This window comes from Lethenteron reissneri, chromosome 51 (genome assembly GCF_015708825.2).
Source record: "Lethenteron reissneri isolate LAM-NWPU_2019-01 chromosome 51, ASM1570882v1, whole genome shotgun sequence".
In the NCBI taxonomy this organism is placed as follows: Eukaryota; Metazoa; Chordata; class Hyperoartia; order Petromyzontiformes; family Petromyzontidae; genus Lethenteron; species Lethenteron reissneri.
In genome coordinates, this window is record NC_083829.1 from 11,978,851 (window position 1) to 11,992,608 (window position 13,758).

General features: G+C 48.8%; 1 protein-coding gene across 2 annotated transcripts in view; it reads right to left on the bottom strand.

The window, feature by feature from the left end:
• The window catches only part of LOC133355399 (hepatocyte growth factor receptor-like), a 48,021-nt gene that overhangs the window by 25,454 nt on the left and 8,809 nt on the right, over window positions 1-13,758 (bottom strand). For both annotated transcript variants that reach the window (XM_061572673.1, XM_061572674.1), the window contains exons 3-4: window positions 5,018-5,212; window positions 326-460 (exon numbers count right to left, since the gene is read on the bottom strand). In XM_061572673.1, coding sequence (XP_061428657.1) covers window positions 326-460; window positions 5,018-5,212 — 330 coding nt within the window. The remainder of the gene's footprint in view (window positions 1-325; window positions 461-5,017; window positions 5,213-13,758) is intronic.

The window sequence follows — 13,758 nt, forward strand, 5'->3', positions numbered from 1 at the left end:
GGCAACCACCGAAACTTGATTACGACTTTCTTCTCCCCTCTATACCCTAATAAAGCAATCCACTGCTTTACTGTCAAGGAAACAATCTGATCACCTGGAGGTTGGAAAGCAGATTGCCTTCCGTAGACCAAAAGCAGACGTGCTTATTTCGTGTTCCCGGTTCGCAAACTCCAAATCGATCGCTTGAAGCCACAGGCGTGTGCCGCGTGTCTCCGCGTGAACCATACGTTGCCGTGTGTCACATCGTGTGCCGCGTGTCGCCGCGTCTGCTGCATATCACCGCTTGTGCCGCGTGTCACTTCGTGTCACCGCGTCTCCTCCGCACCTTGTTCCCGGAGACAAACAAGAAGTGTCGGTTCGTGCCGTCGTACAGGGACGCGGGACGGGCCGAGATGGGGACGTCCGGCGTCGCGCGGAGCTCGGCGTACGGGAGCGGCTGCCCGCCCATGCTCACCGCGATCTGTCGGCACGCACGTCCGGAGAGGTCGGGCAAAGTCACTTCGCATCGGCACATACCATCGGCAAAGCAATTTCATCCGTTCACCCGTTCGCTTTTTGGATATTGTGGCAATCACATGAAGCACAGATTCATAACCGATGTGTGGCTCAAGCCACGTATGTAACTCTCACAAAACACAAATATAAAAAATGTGGCTGCTACCGGCGAGCTGAAACAATAGTGATTGGCGCGTAGTTAAATGCTTGTGTACACCATAAAGATTTAATTTGTTCGGCTATAATGGGCAAGAAACCGGTTACCAGTTTGCCGCTCGGTCTATTTTTACGGCAAGTGCTAAAGAGACTCTCCAACAAAAGTTGTTTTTGTCTCCAATGAATTACTCTACCCGGCTCACTGGGTATAGGAGTTTTTTCACATTTGATAACCTTGACTTGAAGCTTTCGTGACTGCAGGAATTCATATTCTTGGAAAGACCCAATAATTTTTGATAACCTCTCACCCCTTTAACCAAAAACTACTTTGTGGAGCCTGAAACCAAATGCTCTGTCAAAACATCAGCATGCTTGACTGCAAATCTTTAATATCCCGGCCAGGAAGGTCGTGTTGACCAATTTGAAAACCACGAACCCCCTTCGTGGAAACAGTGGCTTCACACCCCTCCTAGCCCTTGGAGCATTTAAGCAACAAGCTTAAAGACAGAAACGGAATTCCGATGCAGGAAGGTCGGGTGGAGGGGATGCGTCACTTTGGGGGTTGTGCCCCCTTCCAGGAACGGGCGGGAGCGGAGCGCCTCTCTCTGTGGGACGTGAGTTCACAAGTTCGCACGGTGCGGGGACATTATTTTATTTGCGGTGTTTTATGACATTCCCTCCCTCGTTTTGCCCCCCCCCCCCTCTCTCTCTCCAACCTGGCTCCCCTCCTTCCCCTCCTCTTCCCTGTCCCCCTTTCTCCCCGAATGTTATTTATCTTCCCCCCTCCCCATATACATCGTCTTGCCGCCACTGGTGGCCCCCACCTGGGTGGGGCACTGAGCCCAATTCTCCCCCCCCCCCCTTCACGAGGCCCTGCCGCATCCAACTCGGCCTCCTGCTGCTACTGCTGTTGTTGTTCGCGGAATTTTTGTTCCCCTTCCGTTCTGTGATCGGCGCTGTGAACCGCCAGCTCACGAGGGCTCTTTGATTCGGGAGCGTTGCGGTCGGGGCCTGGCGTGTTTGAGGCCGGCCCCGTGGTGGTGGTGGCGCGCGTGATGGTGGTGGCGCGCGTGGTGGTGGCGCGCGCGGACGTGGCCTCCGTGGCCAACGCGGCGGCCGCTTTGTTTTCCCACCGAGAGACGTGTTTTGTTCTCCCCGCGGCCACGCTTCATGCGGCATTTCACTTTTTTGTTTTCTTGAGAAACCGAGCTGAGCACGCGGCGCTCAGCAATAAACAGCACATCAATCAAAGTTGTAATATGCAGGGTGGCCCAAAAGTCAGGACACAGAGGATTATATTATTTATATTAACACGGGCATTACAACTTGTACTTGTTTACGTTTTAAGTTAATATTTTATCTATTATTCACATCTATTCACTTCACCCCTGTGGGGTCACCTCAACTCCATCGTGTTACAAAACTCAACCAAGAACTCTGAATTAAAGGATGCAAAACATAATTGATTAATGTTAAAGGATTACACTGGTAATAAAAAAAAATCCTAAATGAATTTCAAGAGAGAATTAATGCGTGCATTCATGTAAATGGAAGTCAAATAAATTAAATAACCCTTACGTGAATATGTTAAAATCAGACTATAATGAAGCAAGTGTGAGTCTCTCTAGAATTCTTTTTTTTTATATAAAAGCTCATTAATATTCCATTGAATTTATGTATTTTTTTAATGTCAGAAATCATTTAGATAAAAAACATTGGGATGTATTACATCCAGTTTACGACGATTTACGACACATTTACGACGTCTATGTTCACCACATTTACGTGTGGTTAATGCAGACTTGATTCCATGGAAAACGTTTCTGTTTGGTGTTTTAACATCTTAACACTTGTTTCATTCCCAGCAAGGGTAAAACCTATTCTTATATTTTGAACAAATTTGTTTCTACCGTCGTAGAAAGTGAGCGAGCTTATTTGTTTGTTCAAAAGGCCAAAGTCACTTAAGCAGGAAGAAAAAATACTTACAAAATAATAAAAAATCGTCTGGCAAATATAATAACCCGATGTGTCCTGCCTTTTGGGCCACCCTGTGTCGTTGAGCGAGGTTATTTCCGGCCAACACAGACGAGCACCGCTCCACTTGAACTTTACTCCACGGACGTAGAAGGCCCACGTCTGACGTGGATATCATCGATTTAACAGCATGCAGTGAGTGGGGTGTGCAGCACTGCGCACGTACAAAAAGCTCTCAGCTTTATCCACACCACCAGCACTAAGGAACTGAGAGTGTGACCATTTTATCGTTCAGACCGCCGCTCAAAGAGTTGTGAAAACGTGGCTGTCCCATAGGGCGGCGTTTGTAACACGCAATGCTGCACATCTGTTTGCGTTGTTAAAGATATTCCCTTTCCGGCCTGGTCTCGTGTTTATGTTGTGATGCACGGGTTTTCTTGTAATTTAAAGATTTGAGCTGCAGTGGTTAATAGTGCAATGGGCATCACAACCGCAGCACTGAAACCGACACAAATCCCCAGTTCTGGTGAACATTCTGCCATAAATTTTCCACAGAGACATGCTAACTGCTAGGGAATTTACACGTTTTCTTGTCAACGACAACTACCTACCCATCAACCAAGACTTCAACAGTGCACCTCACCATGGGCACCACGATGGCAAGATGTTAACTCCCTCACCTGGTATACAGGAGGTCGTGGGTTCGATCTTAACCAAGATGCCTGTATGTATGAGTGCATGTTCTCCCAATGGTCACATGGAAATTTCTCATGGTCCTCCGGTTTTTCCCTCCACATTTAGAAACATTAATTTAGAGTATTTGGTTGCTATACATTTCCACGCGATAAGCCACTTCGTTGAGCTATTATTTGTGGCCAGGTCGCTTCTGAAAAATATCTATATAGTTCAGTGGGCTTTATCTTGTAAAATAAAACATAGTTTAATAGTATTAGTATAACTCAAAACCGGATCGCCTTTTTGTGTTCATGCTATCGCTATCGCTATCGAGGAATCTCACCCAGATACGGAATAACGCCGGCGAACAGTGGAACAACGCGAACGTCCAGGAATAAACACCTCACTCGAGACCCAAACACCGCACTCCCTGGCTTTGACATTCCTTCAACCCGCTCACACCGGTGGAACCATCGACAGGCTACTGTGCACATCTCTATCATGAATGTAAAATAAAAAACAAGCCACAGGAGACCAATTGTGGCTATGCAACCCAAACTATGGGCCGTATATTAAACCACCGTAGTCTGTGCTCTTTCAGCGTAGGAGGAGGAGTAGCAGCAAAACGACACCAACGCTCTGCTCAAGCCCTCTCATGGCCATCAGAACGAGACATCGGCATCGAGCCCCTGAATGTATTGCTGCTGCCATCATGCACAAGAACACTACCCAAACTGCCTACAGGAAAACACAAACATTTAGAAATTGAAAAAACAAACAACAACCGGAGGCTGACACTTGACAAGAGCGACTGTTTTGTCGGGGCTACTCAACACGACTAATGGGGCCACACCACGGCGGTTGTTTCCACTTCCGCCTCGCCACCCAACCACCTCGCTCGTCTCAACCAATTTAAATCTCTCACTAAAACTCGAGCAACGCCTACAAGCGTCACAGCTGCAGAGTGCATTCTACATGGACCGCCGGTTTGTGCAGCTCAATTACTTATTCACGCGTGTTCACTGGGCGAGACATCCACTGTGTAAACGCAGACTGCACGAGTTATTGAGTTCGAGTGGCCGTACACGCAGAGCCGTTACATGCATCTGCTGTGTCGACCCACGGCCTGGCAAACCTTGCAAACCCAGATGATCCATCCCAAGGGGTTTTCCAGGTGAAATGTTTTGGCAACAGTACACATGAGACAGACGAAATGAGATGGTACAAACAAGACAGACAGCCCGAATGAGACCGTGGAAACGAGACATGGAACAAACATGACCATACTCACGTGACTGTACAAAGTACAAACGGGACAGCAGAGACGAAACGGAACAAACGAGGCAGGTAGTATTGACAGCGCAAACGAGACAGAACGTAATAGATCATCAGTATTCAGTCAAAATAAATAACTCACAGCCTTAGGTCAATCCACTGCTGGATGAAGGCCTCCCCACGCCTTGGGGGTTGTGGGGGTTACTGGACCATACATACGTCACCGTGCTGGCCAGTGCGGGTCGGAGAGGGCAGCGCAGATGCGGGACCACAGAGGCACAGAGCGACATTGGATACCGCCGCTCACCACCGATCGAGTAGGGCCGCAGCCGGCACCGCCTGCGACGCTTTACAAGACGGTCGGTCGCTCGCGGCCAACGGCGTCCACGCTCGACCGCGCCGCCGCCCTCGTTGCCGATGTCGTTACCGCCGGGGCGCTCACCTGCACGATGCGTCCGTCCGCAGTGCCCAGGCTCGCCAGCGTGTCGTCGCCCGCAGCGCCCACCGCGATCGACGTGAGCAGCGTGCCCGAGAATTGCCGCTGGTAGACGTCCACGCGGGAGTAGGGCCTGGCGATCAGGGCCAGCACGTCACGGCCACCGGCGCCGCACACTCGACGGGGCACCCACGTCTTGTTCTGGGGGGGGGGGAGGAGGGGAGACGGGGTCTGAGCGTGGCTTGTCGCGACGAACTCGAAGCGGCTCTCGTGCTTTTGCTCTCCGCGCCGTTCTTGCGGTCTCGAGGCTATTTTGCCGAACCGGGCGAGAGCCCGAGAGGTAAGGGGAGAGAGAGTCTCGTTTGTAAAGTGACCGGGGTCCTACCACAATTAGAAAATAACATAAAAAGCAATGAAGCAAATAGAAACCAACGACCGAATAATAATGATTAACAGTTATAATGCGCATTCCATGCTCGGATTCCAATCAGAACGAAAACGAGCAAATAAAAATGACTGCAAAATCAAGCACATTTGCAGATGTCACAAATTGTGCACAGACATAAACAACGTTAAATAAAATGACAGCACACGGCTGTCAAGACGGAAAGCGCTGCTTCACAAGCAGTCTGGAGTATTTCACAGTCTGAGCGATGTTGCTACGAGTTATCCCAGGGAGTCATTGCGGTATAATTACTCAATTAGCACCACGACGCCGACACACATACGCACACACATCAAAATGGCATCACAGAATCTTTGACGTCTGTTGTGATAAGCAGACGGTTCACGCTTCCACAGTTAAAGCACCTGCAGCGTTAACCGGGGCGGCCGAGGGGGTTCGAGCCGCGAACCTCCGCGACAAGCAGCGAACACGCCGCCGCTCGTCCACTTAGTTACTGGCTACAAGGGACGATGGGCTGATGGATGAGTCGAGGTGCCATTTAAAAAGGCGGGACGGCGGTGAAGGTCCGGCGAGCCTAAAGGTGGCTCTGTAAGAGGAATATTATCGGGATCGGAGCAAAATCCCAAATTGAAATTCTCCCGGCTCGTGACACAAGCAACAGAGAGCAGCAAAAATGTAATTTAATGCTCAAAGAAAAGTTTAGGGATTTTCATCAGAAAAATAAATGAATCAATTAGGATATTAACGTTGGAGCCCAAACATAACTAAATAAAAATGACTGGTCAAACCAAGTCGTCTTAATACGAACGCCACTGCGCGCCAACAATGTCCCCTGCTGTCACTTCTATAAACTAAAACGAAATAAAAAAAACTATTTCTATTTTACCAGGTAAGGCCCACTGTGCTATATAACAGCTCTTTTTCAGAAGCGATGATAGCTCAATGTTGTGGCTACTAATATGGAACTTTATCGCAGCCGAATACTCTAAACACATGTTTCTAAATGTGGAGGAAAAAAACGGAGGGAAAAACCGGAGGAAACGGAGAAAAATCCACGCGATCACAGGGAGAACACGCAAACTCCAAATATACAGGCATCAGGGTCAAGATAAAACCAACGGCCTCCTGCATACCAAGCGAGGTAGTTAACATCTCCGAGCCACCGTGACAAACATCGCCGTGTCCGTTTATTCCATTTGACGAATTTACAGGAAATCGGGTAAACACAAGACGCAGCGTACACGAGAAGCCTGCCAATGCACCACGTCCATCTAGTCTGGAAAATAAACAGTTTATGCAAGTTTCCCCTAAACCAAATCGTACTCCCTCCTCTGGTGGAATGCGCGAGACGTGACGCGGGAATGCACCCAAGGGGCCCTGGGGTGTCTCAGCCGTGTGGGGTTTCTCTGCCGGACATATCACATGATAACCACTGTGCTTTTTTTCCATTCGGCGCTCTCAATGCGCTCTTTTGAAACGTTGTAAAACTGTACACACACGAACAACTACCTCCACCTCTAGACTACGTGCAGAAAATGAAACACAAACATAGGTGAATTAACACTCGTAGTACAACCTCGATTCAGTGAATTCGAGAGTTACATTTGAATCTGCTGTTTTATTGAGGGACTGCGTGTTGTTGTCTTGGTGTGGTCTGGGACTGTTTTTGTTGTTTTGTTGTCTTACCCAAACTTGCATTTAATGTTGAAAAATCGGCAGGAATGCATGTACTTATGCAATTTGTACTGATATATTATAGTAATGTATTTTTTTTGTTTGGGACTTGGTAACCTTTTCTCTATTTTGCGCTCCAACCGTTTGTATTGTTTGTTGTTGTGACTGGACATCAGATTCATACTCCTGCAGCCTAAATACAGATTCTGATTCTATTCTGGGAGTGACTGCGCGGGTGACTTTGTCCCCCGGTTGTCGCTCGGGTAGCCCTCCTCCCCCTGCCAGCACGCGGTCCCCGTAGAGCACACAGGCCTCAAGCAGCGGACACAGGCCTCAAGCAGAGCACACAGGCCTCAAGCAGAGCATCACCAGCAGCAACAGTACATTGTTTGCTGCTGCAGATGCTGCTGCACAAGCCGCCCAGGCTACAGGAGGCGTGTGGTGCGGAGTCTCCATCGGCGAGCGTCTCCTCTGCACTCCGTGCAGGAGGAGGAGGTTGACAAGTGCAGTCACTCCCAGAACAGAAGTCGTACGACAGATTCAGGCCAGGGCTGCGGAAAACCTCAAATCGAGGGTTACGTTGGCTGCAAATCAAGATTCAGTTGCAAAACGTAATTTTGTATAGAATCTTTGCTGCTATGGGAGGGGGCAAGATTGTCATATCCCATAAGACGGACATTCTACTCATATTATCTTCACTTCGTATGAATAACAAGACGAGGATTTGCGCGACACTTCTGGCGCACGCTGCTTATCCACAGGGAAGATAATTGGAAGTTCGCCACGCGGCTAACGGGGAGATCCGTGCGTCCACTCGGGCACGTGGATCATGGGAGCAGCGGACAAGAGACGGAGAACGAGACGCGTCTCCCCGTGCACAATTACTTTGCAGAAACTCAGCACGTACTTCTTCAACACTCGAGCCTTAAAAGGTGGGAGAAATATATAAATAAAATATATATAATAGGCGGCCTTCATTTATATGCTATTAAGATTAGACTTTATATATTTTTTTCATTTTAAGGCCAGTGTTATTGATTGTTCATTGTTTACCTAGAAAACCAGAGGTGCTTTCCAGTTTCGCAATGCTGTTGGCTGCGTTCCCTAACCGCAGATAGAACACGGCCTGCCGGCCGGCGAGCCCCAGCGCCGATTAAACGGACTCCGAGGAAGTCATCGAATGACCTCATTCGTGATTCACGCACGACCGCCGTTCCATTCAGCAAGACGTGAAAGGCATTGTTATTCACAAGGGACAGGTCACGTGGCCCTGCCCGGTGCCGGCGGGCGGCGCTTCTCGGCTCAGATCGGCCGCCTTTATTTCATCGGGGGAAGTCAATTGAGGCTGCAGGTCCTTTTTCCCTCGGGCCTGTTTGGGTGGACAAACGACAGTTGTGCAAATAAAACGCAGGAGCCGATTCATCCAAACAGAAATCAAAAAATTCTCGATGCCTGCCCATCGACCAGCTGCGGTGTCCCCATCGGGTGGACGGAGAAACCCGTGGCCCGCTGCTTGAGCGTTAGCCGCTGGAAGATGGCATCGAACCGGCGACCTCTGCGCGCCGCCAACTATTCCGCCGCGGCGGCCGCCTCTCGCCACGGCAAAGCGCCCCACGCGGGACGGTGCCAGCCGAGGGCAACGCAGAGCCGAGAACCGAAGCGTGCCAGCGGCGAGGAGCCGGCAATGCCAAGCCCGGCCTCTTTAAGGAGACTGCCGCTACGTGCGCCCCTTGTGTGGGCCGGCGCTTTGGCAACGCGACGTAAACACGGGGTGAGCTGCGGGGGGGGAGGACACTCGGAAAGGTTCACGCCGTTTCCAAAAACAACGGCCAGCCGGCTGGAGCTGCTGCTGTCGCCGTCGCTACCGCTGTTGGACGACGATAATGATGATGGCAACTTTGCATGGACAGTGCAGTCAGCTGGGGTGAGGCTCAGTTGGGGGGGCGGCTCATTCGCCAGCACCCCCGTGGTGCCTGTGAAGGTCCTGTTGTGAAAGCCCGTGTGAGTTGAGGCGACATTTTGTGGCCACTTTGATCTGATTTTGGCAGACACCTGCACCGCCAGCAGCCGAGTAAACCAGCATGGCGATGGGGCAAGATGGGACGCAGGTCACTTTAACGCTCAATATAAATAGTAATTTATAATTATAATTTATTTGTTTTCATCATTTTGATGGTGAAAAAAATTGTACCATACATATAACTGTCCAACCCGTGCTATTAATGCTTTGATATTTGCAGTTTCAAAGACAATGCATACATTATCAAAGCATGTTTGTTTGCATGTTTTACAACAAGGATGTGTGATTAATGCCTAGTGATGGTGTCCATTTGGTGTTTGAATATCTTAACACCTCCTGTAGTTTTGCCGGAAAGGGTAAAGCCTTTTCTTTCATCATTTAGATGGTCCCATATAAATAAATAAATAATTCGTTTGGTATTGGCGTCATTCCTGCTGCTGTGTCATCCCAATTGAGCCATTTACTGTGCAAAATGTTGCAAATTTGGACCGGGCTTTACAACGAACGTTCACCACGTTTAGAAATGAGCTCTGCCCGTCCATCACTGCGGGGTCCAATACGAAGCAGACTTCAGCTGAAACGTGCGTGGGCGTCCAGAACCGACCCTGCTGAAAAATCGGCGGCAAGTGTTACGGAACCCATGAGGATGCAAGCTTATTCATCACTGCTTACGCTTGCCGATAACACGACCTTGACGATGATGATTCCACAGTATGTCTTATCTGCTTTGGTTTATATTCACAATGTGTGTCAATCGTCATATTACCATATTTGAAAAAAAGATGACCTGGGTGGATTCCTGTCTGCCTGGTGCGTGGCCAAGTGTGCTGCTCGAGCGGTAACGACATCACAGCGTTGAGCCGGGTTCGTGCGTCGCGCTCACGTCACGCCTCTACCCCACTCTCTTCCCGCATACAAATGTGCGAGATACTCTCTCATGCTATCTCATCATCATACCCTCTCGGTCATACTCACACTACATTACTATGTTAGTACAGAGGAGGGAGGTGGGGGAGAGAGGGAGACAGAGGAGGGAGGAAGACACGAGGAAGAGAGGGGTGGGGAGAGAGTGAAAGGGCGTGAAACGGGGAGGAAAGAGAGAGAGCAAAATAGAAAGAGGACGGTGACGAGAGAGGATAAGTGAGAGAGAGACCAGACAGATTGAGATGGGAAAGGGAGAGGTGGGAATAAGTAGAGTGGGGTGACAGGTGAGAGAGAGAAACGGGGAGAGAGATGGGGGGGGGGGTATGGGTGAGATACAGTGGAGGAATGGAGAAACAGAGACAGACATCGTGATAAATTGCAAAGTACAGCACAAAGAAGGAAAGATAAATGAGGAGAGAGACATGGCTCTAAATAAGAATAAAAGTATTGTTGGCTGGCTGGGAGAGACGGGCGGCCACATCCAAAGGACATTCTATGGGTGTGTGGCTAGTGTGCAGCAGCAACAGAGCCGATGAGGGAATCTGTGGACACATATAGTCTGCTTTGGCCACGTGGTGTGAATTTGCCTACAAATGAATGCACGCGGTTCAGTAAAGAATACATTTCAGCTGCAAATGCAGCCAGTTTGCCACCTCTCGTTCTAAGATTTCTAAAGAATCACCGGTTTCATGGCCTGAAAACACTGGCCGAATTTGTACAACTTTCTCAAAGTAACAGTAAGTTTATAGAGACAGGTGAAGAAATCATGAAATCGGGCAAAGCAGAGGGCTCGACTGACGCTGCTGTTAAAGCAAATAGACGACTCAGTGAAAGTGGAGGCCGACAGCAGGGAAGAGAAGCAGAGGGAGGCACTGGAAGAGATGCCAGCAGCGAGATGACACGATGTTAACTACCTCGTCTGCTATGTCGGAGGTCGTGGATTCAATCCCGACCCTGGACACCTGTAAAATTGGAGTTTGCATGTCTCTCTCCCCGTGATCGCGTGGATTTTTCCAGGGGTCATCCGGTTTTTCCCTCCACATTTAGAATTCACGTGCGCTTATAGAGTATATGGCTTGCTATACATTTACATGCGACAAGCGACTCTGTTGAGCTATCATTTGTGGTGAGGTCCCTTCTGAAAAGAGCTATATAGTGGGCCTTACCTGGTAAAATATGTTTTTAAATGTAGTTTAAAAGTTTTTTTTTTAAGTTTCGTTTCGTTGACCTGACAGGAGAAAGTGGGCAACGGAAGGCAGAAAATGTGGCAGGCTTTGGGTCAGCAGGGGCAAAAGTTACAAGCTTACAACAGCAGCAGCAGCAGCGTTGAATGAGTTAAAACATTCTCGAAGCAATTTAAAACAACGGCCGAGAGTCCCCGCTCAGGGCCACATGGACGGCCACTCTGTGGTTATGGCAGGAAGCTCAAGAATTCCCGCAGAAATGGCTGGAATGTGTTCACGGGCACCCAGGGACACGTGGCAATGACTCTTGCCGCCAAACGCTTGTAAAGAGACCGTGCAAAAGCCGAAGCGATGTTCTGCTCAAATGATCATCGAGGCACTGGTGCTCATTTTCTGCTTACAGCCCTCGGACGGTGGTGGAAATTCCAGATTCCTCTGGCAGGGGAGACTATCCATAGGACAACCACTGTTGAGTTCCCTACAAAGTGGTACTTCTTTTTTATCTCTCATCACTTTATGTCATCACTTTCTTTATCTCGATGCAGTCGTGTAGAGTTCCAGATGCGATTCGCGGATAGCCAAAATTGTGCAGAGCAAGTTCATGAATAACGAGGGAATACTGTGCTGCATCAGTCCATCTCTTCCCTAGCCCATGCCATGCTCGTTTAACCCCTATAACTGGCCAAACAGAAGCTGCTTGGGCATGCGGTGGTTGGGCATCTGAACTACATGACCCAGCCAACTCAGCCTCGCCTACCAGAGCAGCTCACTGATGGAACTGCGTCCAGATCTTTCAGGGATCTGTCGGCTCCTCACACAATCCAGCCTGGTGAAAACCAGGATGCATCATCGGCAGGCCAGTCCGAATGTCTCAAACTGGTACAGATGTTCCTTTAGGGGGCTCCAAGTTTTCGCAAGCAGAGAGAAGGGAGGGCATAGCTGTGGTGGAGAAAACCTGGAGCTTCGTATAGAGTGATAGACCAGGTAGCTTCCCCACACACACACATACGCGTCTGTTAACACAAAGATCCCTGTTTGCCCTCACAGTGAGGTTACAAACCCAATAAATATAACCATAAGGTGTTTGTTTTAAATAGAGAGCCCGAACCATAGCTTTATATTTTATTAAAATAATCAGGTTCGCATCGAACTGGGACCCCTATCTAAGAGAGAAGGTACTTGCTCTCTCTTAGATATGCTGTTGAAAAAAATACACCCGAGGAGTGCCGTGTAGCTGATGGGAGTCTTAAACAATACAATGGTTTGTTTATGCGGAGACACAGATGTGGGAGGGGAGCTGGGATAATGTTCTCGGAAACATTTTCTGCTATTCCCTAAAGGGGTGGCCAAGTTCGTTTTGTAATCATTATCGTTGGTGGTTTGAACGATGAAAAGGTAACATAAAACTAAACTATTTTTGTTATTTTACCAGGTAAGGCCCACTGAGCGATATCGCTATTTTTCAGAAGCGACCTGGCCACAAATGATAGCTCACCGAAGCGGCTTATGACGTGGACATTTATAACAGCTAAATACACTCAACACATGTTGATTCTAAATGTGGAGTGAAAAACCGAAGGACCAGGAGAAAAATCCATGCGACCATGGGGAGAACGAGAGTTGGGAGCGAACCCAGAACCTCCTGCGTACCAGGTGAGGGAGATGACATCTCACCACCACGGCGCCCCAAACATGTCACTGTGAATATCTAATTGTCGTAAATATCGTGCCTCGGATATTGCTGCAGATTCCTCAATCACTAGAAACATAGATGATAATCCACAGCAGTGTGATTGTGGCCATGCAACACAAACTATGGACCGTAAATTAAGCCCATTGAGACTCGTAGAGAGTCATAGAGACACAATGAAGACAAGCTACAGCAGTGTGGTTGTGGGCATACAATCCACACTGTAGACCGTACACACAACCACTGTGGTCTGTGCTCCTTCAACAGAGCAGCAGGGGCAGCAAAACGACGACACAAACTCTCTCTCTCTCTCTCCTGAAGCCCTCTCGACATTGGCATTTAGCTCCTGAATATTGCCTGCGTCACACACGGGAAAAAAATATGGAATAAAATCAGTGCTTTCCCAGCTATATTCTCACTCGGGCCGTGACTCGCCGCTTCGGGATTATTAAATGGATGAATGGTGTGCAGCTGGTCAATAGAAACGCACTGAAGCAGGTGAATTGTTCATCCCCATTCACCCAGCAGCTCTGGGTTCTTTCACATTTTTTACTTTTCAAAACCCCCGGCCCCTCCCCCACCTTCCCGCCCACTCGCTGGGTGGGAGAGAGCAACTGAAATTCCCTGAACACTTGCTTCTGGAAAAGGTTTGTACAACGTTATTATTCTGACGCTTGTTTACCCAGAAAACTCTCACAACTCTCTGTTTAGGAGGGTCCTACCAAGTGTTTTTTTCCAGTGGAATGCGATGACTGCTCCGTTATAACTTCAGTTGAGTAATTTGCGGTGTGATTTTTTTTATTTTGGGAAACTTTGGATAACGACTCCAGCACACAACGGCCTGACGCT